At 43.3% G+C, this 13,446-nt stretch overlaps 1 protein-coding gene across 3 annotated transcripts in view; it reads left to right on the top strand.

Annotated features, from left to right (window-relative positions):
- The window catches only part of ELP4 (elongator acetyltransferase complex subunit 4), a 307,806-nt gene that overhangs the window by 255,520 nt on the left and 38,840 nt on the right, over nt 1–13,446 (top strand). Inside the window, exon 10 of one of the 3 annotated variants that reach the window (XM_061610547.1) lies at nt 1,394–1,843. The exons of the other annotated variants lie outside the window; for them this stretch is intronic. Coding sequence (XP_061466531.1) covers nt 1,394–1,402 — 9 coding nt within the window. The 3' untranslated portion in view covers nt 1,403–1,843. Of the gene's footprint in view, nt 1–1,393; nt 1,844–13,446 lie in introns of those variants that run through there. 3 annotated transcript variants of the gene reach the window in all.

Below are 13,446 nucleotides of genomic sequence, written 5' to 3'. Positions count from 1 at the left end.
GACAGTTCTAGGGATACATGCCCTAGAACTGAAGGTGGCTAAGCAGGAGTAGAAGAGGAAGATCATGAAGTACCTATACAATGTGTATTTCCAAGGGTAAGTGGTGATTTACATGTAGTGGAAAATTAAATCATAAAAACCATTGATAATGGGGTTTGTAATACATTTGTCCACTGCCTGCCAGTATGGCATAGTGGTTAGAGTGTTGGACTATGACCTGGGAGACCAGGTTTCGAATGCCCACATAGCTATGAAGCTCACTGGGTGACCTTGGGCCAGTCACTGCCTCTCAGCCTCAGAGGCAGGCAATGGTAAACCACCTCTGAATACCACTTACCATGAAAACCCTATTCATAGGACCGCCATAAGTCGGAATTGACTTGAAGGCAGTACATTTCCATTTGCCTGCCTGATGTGAAATGTATAGACATCATAAATTGTCTAGACAAACTGTTAAAAGAGTGTTTGAGGCTGGGGAATAGTCATTGATTTTGGCACACAAGGGTACACATGACGTTAAGAATTGTGGTTGAGAGATTATAGAAGCCAGCTTTGAGTTGTTCAATAGAAGGCTGAAGTTCAGAACCTCTAAGGTAGCATTTTCAGAAATGGCCAGGTAGTCAACAGTACAAAATATTAGTGTATTGATGATACCGTGGCGTCAGGACAAAGGCCAGCTAAAAAGCGGGCTGATCCATTTTTCCCTATGAAGAAGGGTTATGAGATTGGGACCTTGAAGATTAGAACAAGGAGAATTAAACTGATGGTGACATTAAAAAAGTTTATAGTACTATGAACAGCACAGAATTATTATATATTGAAGAGACAAATGACACAGTGGTTGTGTAACCATACTTCTAATACCTAAAACTAAGAAGCTGTGATTGAAAAACATGTATGAGATAATGCAGCCAGGAGTAGGAAGTGGTGCACACACTCCATTATAATGAATAGTGACAAGCAACTTTAAGGAATGCACAAAAATAAAGTGTTGAAAAAGTCAATGATAGGAGCTTGTGAACTCTAGATGTAGTTGGAGTCCTAAGAATATCCATATTCATGAAATAAATAATTGTTAACAATGCTTGCTGTGTGTCTTGTTTATTTTCAGCATTCATCTGCCTTTTACTGAAAGATTGCATGGCAAGTCACAACATAATATAATATGCAATAAATCTGGTCATACAGTATACAGAACTTAATAACAAAACAAAGCTTAATACAAAGTTGCCTCTCACACACGTTCCTAAGCCATGGATAACCATGACAGTTCATTCCTGTCTAGGAACAGATGAAGTGGGCAAGAGGCAATCCACACCACTGCAGCTACCTGAGCCTGTAGTCACAAGGTGGAATCCAGGAATACTTACAGACTATATACTTGCTTTTTTAGGAGGAGTGAAACCCCATCCAGAACAAGCCATGAACCTTTAACCTGGATCTCGGAACTACCAATCCACAGTACCTCCATCTTGTTGGGATTCAGTTTCAGCCCATTGGCCCCCATCCATCCCTTCATCTCCAGGCACCATTTAACAGCCAAGCAGCTTTACCTGATTTGATGGAAAGGAGAGCTAGAATTGAGTGTCATCAGCATTTAGTTGTCATGCAATAAAATGTAGCATGAAGCTTCATTCACAGGCAGCTAGCATCAAAGTATGCATAGTGTCACATTAGCTATTGGGACATATAAACACATACAAAATCTCAAGTTTTCTGTTTTCAAACTTAAAAGTAGGTTTTAGGTGGCTTACAAATTTGACAGGCAAATGTCTATCCTGTGGCATTTACATTTTTGTGTATTCTAAAAATCACTTGTCTTGCTTCTTCAGTGTAAATAATTTGTGCTTCTTTCATAGTTAATAACTTTGCATGATTGTAATTCTTTCATCTGAAGCAATAAAAAGACAAATGCATTGTACATTCTGTGCCTGTCCAATAATGTGAGTGTGTGGTTAGTAAGGAAGATACTGGAAACAGAAAGATTATATAGAAATTATATTGATTGTGTGGGTTGGTAGGTGAGAAGATGTAACAGTAGTATGAATTGGTGTTTGGAATAATAGTAGGTTTGAACAAGGTTGTTAAGTTTTCTTAGCACTTTCTAAAACTGGGATGATTTTAATTGTGTGCATTTATTCATAGTTAAAGTAATATTTCATTTTAAAAGTGTAACTTTAAAAAAATATTAATCTTGCCTGCCCTTAAATCCCAAAAGTAGGACTCAAGTTTATTCTATAAAATCTTGCTGTTCAGCTAAATTATTAAATGGAAGGCTTAAAGTGCCAGTTGCATTTGTTAAAAAAAACAAAAAACTATCCATTAATGGTTGGGGGTATTCTTTAATTTTCCATCCAAAGCAGAGTATGAAAAGGGCATATGTTAACACAGCCACGATTTCCAGGAACAGCAGAACTACTAAAAACTATTCTTGTGAATGGTTGCTGGGCAGTTGACAACACAGTAAACTGGTCTCCTTGGGCTTACACATACTTACCTTGATTAATGATTTAGTCAGTCATAAAATAAAGGGCACTTGTCTTTTAACTTTTAATTACCTTATGCACTCCATGAGATATATAACATTTATCTGATTGTTTAAGTGCATTATCATTTTTTTTAGTATTGTTAATTTTAAATATAGAAATCTGTTTATAAATAAGATTAAAACAATAATTTCTGAATAGAATGAGAATAATGCTTAAGGGATGGTTCTGACATGTGGATATTCTAAATTAAGAAGCCTTAAGCATTCCTGGAAGCTCAGGCATGGAGGCTGTAATGCCTGTCTTGACCACTACACTCATGCAAATCACCAGGAAGTGCTGGCTGTAGCCAGGTACACACCAGGTCATACTTCATTTCTTTCATCCATCTGTAGCCCCAAGGATGCTCCACAAGAAGACATTTTCAAATGTCTAAATTAGCCTTAGGATATACCACTGTTCCCAAACCATAAGAGTTTTCTCCTTTTTTTCTGTAAAATAATGACGACAAAATATATAGTTATTTTCTCCAGAAACAAAGAGGAGTTCTAGTTTAAATGAGTTGTGCAAAGATTCAGATTTACTGGCTTCATATCATACTTTTTTTCAGCCAGAACAGGCAGCAACAACAAAGAAAAGGAGGGGAAACATGATTTGCATTGTTCAGAAAAAAATATTCTCTGCATCAAATTGTCAAAATGTTCACAAGCACTAATTTCCTTGGTTTATATCTGTTCCAAAATTGTGTGAATGGAAGCCAGTGTTTCTGAGAAATCTGTGCAGAATCATTTCTTTCTTCCTATAGATACTTATAAGCTGTAATTTTATTCATAAATCTGATATTCTACAGCTTCTTTCTCCATTCACCAGTTGTTGGCAAAACTAACATAATACATGCTATAGTCAACATATTTACAACTAGCACTACATGCGCCTTCCTGACTTGTCACTTAATTGCTCTCAGTAGCATTGTTTGGGGATTCATTTGGATCTCATATCACACCAAATGCCCCATCTGATAATATTTATGATGTCTGACCAATATCTTTTTATCCAAGGGGTTTCCTACCAAATGTTGGCCAACATACCTCTTCCTCTGTTACACCTCCAGTGTGTATCAGACAAATTTTAATAGTTTTGCTCTTCATACCAGTGTGCGCTACCATCCATATAATATTAGTATAGATGAGGTTAGTGAAGAGAATTTAATATAGAAATTTTCTCTTAGGAGCACAAGAAGCTGTCTTATACTGAGTCAAATGTTTGGTCTATCTAGTTCATTACTGTCTGCACTGACTGGTAGTAGCTCTCCAGGGTTTTATGCGAGCAGGGGTCTTTCCCAGCCCTATCTGGAGATGCCATTGGGGACCTTCTGCATGCAAAGCAGATGCTCTACCACTGAGCTGTGGCCCCCACCAATGCCATATACCACATGTCAATGCCATATCTACCATATCTTCTTAATTCCATATCTACCAGGAACTTGTTTAGCTTCTAACATACATACTTACATTCACCTTCTGTTATTTTAATACTGAATTATACTTCCCAGTTTTATCTCACAAAGTCATTTGTATTGGTTGATAATAATAATGGTTTATATATTTTTGTCAAGAGCCCTTTACCATTTTCTTGTGCAATAGTCTTTTCAAAAGCTATCAATGGCCTATTTATATTCATTCCACTTGTGACATTTTGGATATTGTTTCTAATTTTTAAGTCCTGAAAAAATGGTAACTATATCTTGGGATTTATTTGTTTCAGTTGGTCATATAGTAAAATTATTCATCCAGAAAGTTAGTCTTTGAACTTTGTAATGCTGTCTCTTCTTCAGTTACTAAAGTTTTCTGCTTCTCTTGCTCTCTGAAATCCAATTCCACTTATTACAGCTACACGCAAGAGATATTTGGGGCTAATATTGACCTATACTTATCCCAACTTTTTTATATTATTTTGTCTGATCTTGTGCAAATACTTTCTTTTTTCACTCCCCATGGCTGCCCCATAACCACTCTGATAATTGTGTCTTCCTTTACCTACCTTGGTGGCATATCCTGATATGCAAGCAACCACTTAGCTAGCTTTACCAATATAGATGCATGATGATAATACATTACATTTGGTGCTGCTATCCCACCTTTGATTTTTTTGTTACTGAATCATCTGTGGTTTGACTCTGTAAGATTTGTAGTTCTATGTATTTGTTACCATAAGTGTTGTCTAAGCTTATACCACAGTAGTGAATTATCAGTTTTGCTCTGACTTTATCAAAATACAGTTTTCAAGATTAGTTGTTTTGCTGTCTTCTGAGGTTTTTTGGTTGCATATATAAAAAAATGTGCATTGCTATGTGTTCTGTCAGTTTAGGGTTTCAAATCATTGCTCCTCTTCTGAACTCAATAAAACCCTGTTGAGTTTGGGATCATGATGAAAATCTCTGTAAATCATAAACCAGAAGACAACAGGACTCACTTTCACAAAAATTCTTGTGAGAACTTTGATACGTTTGTACAGGCATACCCCGCTTAACGTTGCCTCGCTATAACGTACATGCTCCATTCGTTCCTATACCTAGCTTAACGTTCTAGAGAGCCAGTGTGGCATAGTGGTTAGAGTGTTGGACTACAACCTGGGAGACCAGGGTTCAAATCCCCACACAACCATGAAGCTCACTGGGTGATCTTGGGCCAGTCACTGCCTCTCAGCCTCAGAGAAAGGCAATGGTAAACCACCTCTGAATACCACTTACCATGAAAACCCTATTCATAGGGTCGACTTGAAGGCAGTCCATTTCCATTTTTTCATATTTGTTCTTGTTTTTAAGATTGATGTAAGTCACTTGGAGACTTTAGGGTGACAAGCGACTAGTAAATCTGATTAATAATAATAATGTTCAAGAGATGCAAGTTAATTGGTCCTTGATTAAAAAGAACACCCACACAACTGGTTCCACATACCATCAGCCACTTTTGTCTTGTTTCTCTTCAAAAGCAGCCATATGGCACACCAATGTGGAGAATTAGAGGATTTTTCAAAGAAGATGGTGGTATAGTATGATGATTTGCTGGTCAACAAAAGCCCTTGGACACACCTAAATAGCTCTCTGGATTCTAGCCCATGTTCAGTAATAATTTATCTGCTCTCTCCATCTTCTCCAACCTCATACATAGTAATCTAAAGAGAGATGGTGAATTTTAACTGAATTTATTACTGTAAATTTGGCTAAAATTTGGCATATCTCTTTAGATTTCTATCAGTATGGGGGATAGAGAAGATAAAGAGAACAGCTACTATGAAACCTATTGTTTCTCTCTGCATTTTCTTTGGTGTGTTACAGTTTTTCCAAACGTGAAAATCAAACTAGAAAAGTAAGCCTTCCAATTGAAAGAAGAAATCCAAATAATGCTTTTAACCTTCCAGTGAAAGCACTAAAGAATAGTGGAAACCATGAGGTACGTGAGCATGAGTCCCTTTTAATATGACTTTATAAATCATTTCAGAAAAGAACATAAGTGACATTCATTCACAGTGTCAGAATAATATTATTTCTACACTTTGGTTTTGTGATTTAATACAACTGCTTTTTATTTTTTTCCCCTTAGGGCTATCTCAAATGTAATCTATTTATGGAGCTATATTATGTATTCAAGTGTAGTTTTCATTACAAGAGATATATGTTCCTAGAACTATATAAAATCCCTTCTTTGGGTATTCAGAAACATTTAAAAGGCTTAAATCATGAAGCCAATGCTTTAAGTTGTTATAACTCTGATTCTTTGTAAATTTGGTGCTAAGAATTTACAGTCTGATGCAATATGATGATGAATTATCGTTAAGATAATTCTGCAATGGCTTTAAATTGAAATTTTATATTTTCCACAACATGAAGGAGAATAATGTAGGCAGCAGTCCTGTGCACAATTACCTGGGAATAAGCCCTATTTATTTATTTATTAAATTTCTATCGTGGCCTTCCTTCCAGAAGGAGCCATATTGAACCCTATTCTCTTTTTGTAATTATCCAGACCAAATTAGCAAGCTAGATTTCAAGTGTTTCCTAAGGACCCAAATTATACCCAAATGACACTTAATTTTAAATAAGTTTGTAAAACTACTACTTTCTGCAGGTAATAAAACTGATGAATTTTTTTCTCTTTCTGTAAGAAAGAAATTCAAAGATAAATATGATTTACTGACAAAACTATGTTAAGTCTACAATTGAGGCATCTACTTAGGAACTTGTGAAATGAACTTCCATAGAAGTTGCCAGGGGAAGCTCAAACTCTACCCTGACTTTTTCCGATCTTGTATCTTTTAATTGGGCAGAAATCAGAGTGCGAATCCTAACATTGAACAGTGGAGACCTGTGATAGCCGTAGCTCTCTGGGACAACATGAGGTAGTAAAAGAAATGCATTCTCTCAGACCCCCCCTCCTCATATACAGTATGGGGATAATAGGACTGCCCTACCTTATAAGGCTGTTGTAAGAATTATTCTGCTAGTGTATTTTATGTTTACTGAACACTGAAAAGGCTGCTGATTTGATGATGATGATGTTGATTACAAGAAAAACCTGTAACAAAATGTTGCAATATATAATGCTTCAGGATTCAAGTCATTTTACTCTATCCCACCCACCCAGTCAGGTAGCATTCTGTGGCCACTGAACATTTTCATTCCTCATTGAGCTTTTAGGGGAGGGAGGGCTACCCCCTTCAGCTTTTTTCCTCAAGGTTTTTTGCACTTCTGCAAACCCTCAATGTTCCCCTGAATATGCTGATATATCTCTCTTGTGTAGGGTCTATAGTGTTTTTTCCTATGTAAGGTTCAGCATTCGGAGAATTGAGATTGTTATTAGCATATATATTGTCAGATTTTCTCCTGTTTAGGTATTATGGGGCAGGAGCATGCACACAAGCCCCTGACCCAATCCCTCCCGTGCATTCATTTGTCAAGTGTAAAGGTCTGAAGTAGTTTCCACATGTGTACCACTGAATCTGCTTAGAAGCATCTGCAGTATTTGGAACCATGCCTTATCAAGATTCCCAATCTCATGGCGGCTTGGTTTCATATGCACAAACACATGTACACACCCTTTTGGGGTAAGGTGGTGGTGGTTCAGCTGTAGGTACTCTTGGAGGAAACTGATTATCATGACCCATTTAAGTCTGGGTTCAGGCCCAGTTTTGGGACCGAATCAGCCTTGGTTGCCCTGAAACTGGCCCCACAAGTAGGAGCAGAAGTACTGCAACACAGTGCTTCCAGTTCCCAAACTGCAGAGATGGTCCAGGAAGACTTCATGCTCAATGGTATCAAAAATCTTTGCAAGATTGAGCAAGAGAAACAGGGTTGTACTCCCCCTGATAGTCATCCATCAGGGTAACCAAGGCCAGTTCAGTCCTAAAACAAGGTCTGAACCCAAACTGAAATGGGTCCAGATAATGTTTCCTCCAAGAGTGACTGGAGCTAGGCCACCATCATCTCAATGATCTTACTCCAAAAGGTGGTATTTGCAACCTGATAGTAGTTTTCATCAATTGCAGGGTGGGTTGTTTTCAGAAGCAGTTATACTACTATCTTTTTAAGGACACCTGGCACTGCCCACTTGAATGACAATGCTTTTACCCCACTTGGCTAGCTTAAATTAATCCTGATGGATGTCATGAAGTCCAGAGGTGGGCCATTTGTTTCTCTGTCTCTCCATGCCATTCAGTTCTAATATTTGGGGCAGCCCCCCCAGTTTTGTTTTAACTTCTGCAAACCCCAAGTCTTTTGCAAGAGTGCTGCCAGTCTAACTGTAGGTTTCTTCTCAAACTAATCTGTGTGGACAAGGTTTTCCCAAGGTAGCATGCCATCACGTGAGTAGGCATAGTACTATCTAGCGTCCGAAGGCAAGAATGTACTGGAGTCAAGATCTGTAGTGAGCGAGTCCCTCCCACTCCAGTTTCATTCTTGCCTTCGTCCAAGGCTGTTCATCTCTCCAGTAGTGTAAGGCTAGAGTAGGAATTAGTGCTCTCAGTGTGTGTGTTTGTATAGTGTGTGTGAGAGAGAGTGGTGGGGCTTCTGCTGGCTCCCAGCCTGCTGGGGCCTTTTGTCCTGGGGTCTCACCTCCTCCCTCTAACTCCCTCGCTGGGGTGGTGCTTGGCTTCCCCCTCCTTCCCTTCCTTGTTCCCTTTTGGGATCACGGAGTGCACTGAGGGTCCTCTCACCCCTGCCTTCAGCGGCAGCGTCTCCCCCTCACTCTTAAGGCGGGGAAGAGCCCAGTGCTATCACGCCTGGCTCTACCGCCTTTGTTCCCAGCCCCACAGCATCACCGCAGCCCCTCCTTACACCCCCCACCGCTCTTGCAGCGTCTGTTTCTGTGACCCACTTTTTCGGCAGTGCCTCCACTTCAGGCACCAGCATGCAGCTCCCATTGCCCCGCCAGCTGCTGCCATTGCTCGTCCCTGCAGCCATTTGCTGCCTCAGCCACTGGCCGCTCCTCAACCATCCCGCTTCCGAAGTGTGGCTCCCCCTCGCCATCAGGCGTTATTTGCCGCACTCCTGCACCTTCCTCTTTGCCGCTGTTTTCTACAGCGGCTTGCAGGGGGAGGTCTGCAGTTGCCACCTCTACCTGGCTATTAGCCTTCGGGGGCTCATGGGCAGCTGCTTAGTGGCAACACCCATCTGGCACACACACACCCCAGGCAGTTTAAGTGCACCCGGGCGACAGCAAGATCCGCAACCGCCATTTTTGTTTGGGTCCTCTCCAAGTTAAATTTCCCACCCTTTTTGAATTTGAATTTTCAGCCCCTTTTTATTGCTCTTCTCATTTGATTGAATTAACAGTCAGTAATAGGATCTTTCTAGATAATTTATTTCAATTCAGGGTATAGAGGCTACTGAATCTACAGTACTGAGGATAGTACCGCACCCCTGTCACTGTGGGTGTGTACTACCACTTCTTTCCCTGCTGTAGTGCACAGCAGCAGTCCCGCAACCCCCCAGTAGCGTGTACTGAGATATATTTCCTCAGCTAGTGCACAGGACCAGTACTGCACCCCCCTCCACCTGTGGGCGTGTACTGCAATCCTTTGCCTCATATAGTGCACAGGAGCAGTATTGTGCCTCTCTCTCTCCGTGGAGGCACATCTAAGCCTGGCCCCCTCAGATTGCATCTCGACTCCTGCATCTACCAGCACGTGAATGGGGCTCCTATCCGCTTGCCTTGCTGTGTGTTATAATGGCAGATCAGCGACCCGAGACAGATCTGCAGACAGGTGATAACGCACATCACAAGGCTTCAAAGCGCAAACATTCCAAGCTCCACTCCAAGTCTGTCGCCAAAACTAAACACTTCCCTACCCATAGTGCCTCCAAGCGAGCTCGATATGTTTCAATTCCTGATTCGGAGGACACTGGTCAGCAGGCATTGTCAGCATTTTCACTTACCTACTGGCTTGTCAGGTGATGAGTTCGAGGGGTTCCCTAGCCAACCAAGGTTGGACTGCCCATCTCAGTCGATGGCAACGACATCTCACCAATCAGTTCATCCTCACCTGACCCAACAAGGGCAAGCCCTGCCCTCGGAGCCTCAGGCGGCCATACCTGATCCTTTCCTAGGCCTGCAACTGACCCCCAAGTTTCTTTCCCAGATGAAGGATATACTGGGGTTCTTCTCTCAATTACAGTCAGTTTCCCAGCAGCAAGTACCTCAGCAGCAGCCCAGCACAATGGGTCATCAGGTTCGCAATGATGCTGTGCCACCTTCTCCAGATCCTTTTGATGTTGCCAGAGGCAGAATTGGAAGCAATGACGCCGGATCGGAAGACCCTTCGGCCTTTCCTCAGGCCGAACACAATGAGTGGAGTGAAGATTCAGAATTGGAGGAGGACTCTTCCTATTGTCTGTTTGACTTAGCTGACTATCTTTCACTGTTCTGAAGAGCTTTGGACACACTGGGACTCCATTCCATGCCCACCCAATCTCTTGCCTCTCCCATGAAGGGGGTCAGGGTCCTCAAATCTCCCAGATTGGCGGATCACTTCATTCTGGTTCCAGATCCCATTGACAAGCTAGCCAAAGAGGAATGGGCTCGGCCGATGCACCCACGTTGCTTCTCTGCCATGGCCAAAAGACATTACGCTTTAGCTCCTGAGTTCATGACTCACCTGAACGTCCCAGGAGTAGATCAGCCAATCTCTAACTTGGTCTCCAAGTCTCTCCTCCCGAAACAAGGAGACTCCCAGCTTAAGGACCCATCAGAACGGCAGCTAGACTTCACCCTGCAAAAGAATCACAAAGCCACCGCCTATTCCATTCGAGCATCTGTAGCGGCCTCGATCTTTTCAAGAGCCTCGATGTGGCTGGACGAGCTCTTGGAAGACCCAAATCCGGATCTGCCCAAACTCAGAAGGGGTCTGATCAAGCTACACAAAGCAGCGACATTCGTAGCTGACACTACTTTGGATGCATCGCAACAAGGAGCACGAGCACTGGCTGCAAAAGTAGTGGCGCAACAAACTCTCTGGCTTCATCACTGGGACGCGGATACCACAGCTAGAGTCAATTTATTCACAGCCCCATACTCTGGAGCATTGCTGTTCAGTGAAGAAGCCGTTAAAGCAGCCTTGGTAAATCCTAAAGACAACAGAAAGCCTGCTTTACCCATGTCCAAAAACCACGGCCACAGGCCGTTTAGGAGGTTTGCTCCATACCGATCTTTTCAGCCCTTTCAAAGAGCGTGGCCTGGGGGGCGAGGCCACGATTCCCGTTTAACAGACTTCCGCACCTCCAAGGGAACCTAGCAAAAACCGGTTCCAGGGCAAGGCTCAGTACCAGGGACATCAAAGCCCTTCCACTTCAGCATACGGACGGGGAGCGCATCAGCAATTCTGATGCCATCCCTATCGGAGGCAGGCTACTCCACTATGCAGGACTCTGGCTGGAGCTAACCCAAGTTTCTTGGATCAGAGATCTTTTCTCTCAGGGTTACAGCATAGAGTTTTAGCAGATTCCTTCCCTCCCCCAAAACCCAGGAACGGCAGAGGGTCATGCAGGAAGCAATCTGACATCTCCTTGACATAGTGGCAGTAGAACCAGTCCCACCAGCAGAGAGATTGCGGGGTGTTTACTCCATCCTGTTTGCAGTTCCCAAGCACGATCTGTCGTGGAGGGCGGTTTTGGACCTCAAGTTCATCAACCACTTTGTGATGTATCGACGGTTCAAAATGGAGTCCCTTGCCTCAATTATACAGGTTCTACATCAGGGAGACTTTTTGGCTTCCATCGACCTAAAGGAGGCATACCTTCACAAACCAATCTGCCCTGCCCACAGACAGTTCCTGAGGTTCGCCTTTGGCCACCATCATTTTCAATACACGACTATGCCCTTCGGGCTCACGTCTGCACCAAGGGTATTCACCAAGGTGATGGTCACCCTGGTGGCCCACCTCTGCCTTCAGGGGGTCCATATTTACTCCTGCTTGGGCGATCTATTGCTTCAGGCGGACTCCAAGGACCATGTACACGACCAGGTTCTTCGTACCCTCGAGGTTCTCAGGACCCATGGTTGGCTTGTCAACATCAACAAGAGTCAGCTACAACTGACTCAGCAACTTACAGCATCTGGGAGCGATACTGGACACAGTACAGGCCAGGGTCTCCCTATCACCGGAATGCATTCCAACCATCAGAGATATGGCAAGGCTCCTGCTATGATGCTCAAAGGTGGATGTGATGTTTTTGGCAAAGGTGCTGGGAATGTTTGTGTCCACCATTCACAGTGTTCTGTGGGCACGGCCCCATGCTCGGCCTCTCCAGTGGGCCCTATTACCTTTCCAGGCAATTGCCAATTCTAATCATCGCAACATTCGCCTGGATTCCCCCCTTCGGATATCTTTCCAATGGTGGGCAAGAACTCGAAACCTCAGCAGGGGAACTCCATTCCGAAAACCGGACAGAACTGTAATTATGACAGATGCCAGCCTAAGCGGCTGGGGGCCCCACTGCAAGTCCCGCTTTGTTCAGGGTCTGTGGTCCAGTCTGGAACGTCAGAGTATCAACTGGCTGGAATTGCGTGCAGCCCATCTGGCTCTCCAACACTTCCAGTCAATCTTCCAGTTGGAACATGTCCTGATCCGGACAGACAACACCTGCATAAAATCGCATTTGAACAGACAAGGGGGAAACAGATCACAGGCTCTCCAGGCGGAAGCGACATGGATCTTCGACTGGGCCAAATGTCATCTGATGTCTCTGCGGGCAGAACATCTCAGTGGGACTCTGAACATGACAGGTGACTGGCTCAGCAGGCAGCAGGTGCTTCCGGGAGAGTGGTAACTTCACCCAGCGACATTCAACTTCCTCCAGTGCCAGTTCTGTACCTTCCCAGTGGACCTCTTCGCCTCGAGTCACAATCAGCAGCTGCCCCGGTACTTCTCGAGATATCTGGAACAGACCTCGGAGTCAGTGGATGCACTGGCAACACCTTGGCCGGACGGCCTCCTGTACACCTCCCCCTTGGTTCATCTACTGGGTAGGACATTGAGAAAGCTGAGAAGTGAAAGGGTGCAATGGTTCTGCTGGCCCCATACTGGCCTCACCGCCTGTGGTTCTCAGACCTGATTGCATTGTCAGTAACAGAACCTTGGAGGCCAGACCTACTGTCTCAGGGACTGATCTGGCATCCAGATCCAGAATGGCTGAGTCTGACAGCTTGGCGTTTGAATGGAGGCAGCTGATTAACTCAGGCCTATCTCAGGGGGTTGTCAATACAATTATGGCATCTAGAAGGCCGTCGACAAATCACATTTACCAGAGTACGTGGCTCGCCTTCTCTAAGTGGTGTGCAGGGGAAGGTTGCCGACCTACTCAAGCTACTGTTCAACAAGTTCTGCAGTTCGTTTATAGAGGCCTGAAAATGGGACTCAAAGCTAACACCTTGCGTCATCATGCCTCCACGATCTCATCAATCTGGTC

This window comes from Rhineura floridana, chromosome 2 (assembly GCF_030035675.1).
Source record: "Rhineura floridana isolate rRhiFlo1 chromosome 2, rRhiFlo1.hap2, whole genome shotgun sequence".
Lineage (NCBI taxonomy): Eukaryota > Metazoa > Chordata > Lepidosauria > Squamata > Rhineuridae > Rhineura > Rhineura floridana.
This window is presented reverse-complemented; position numbering and strand designations above follow the sequence as displayed.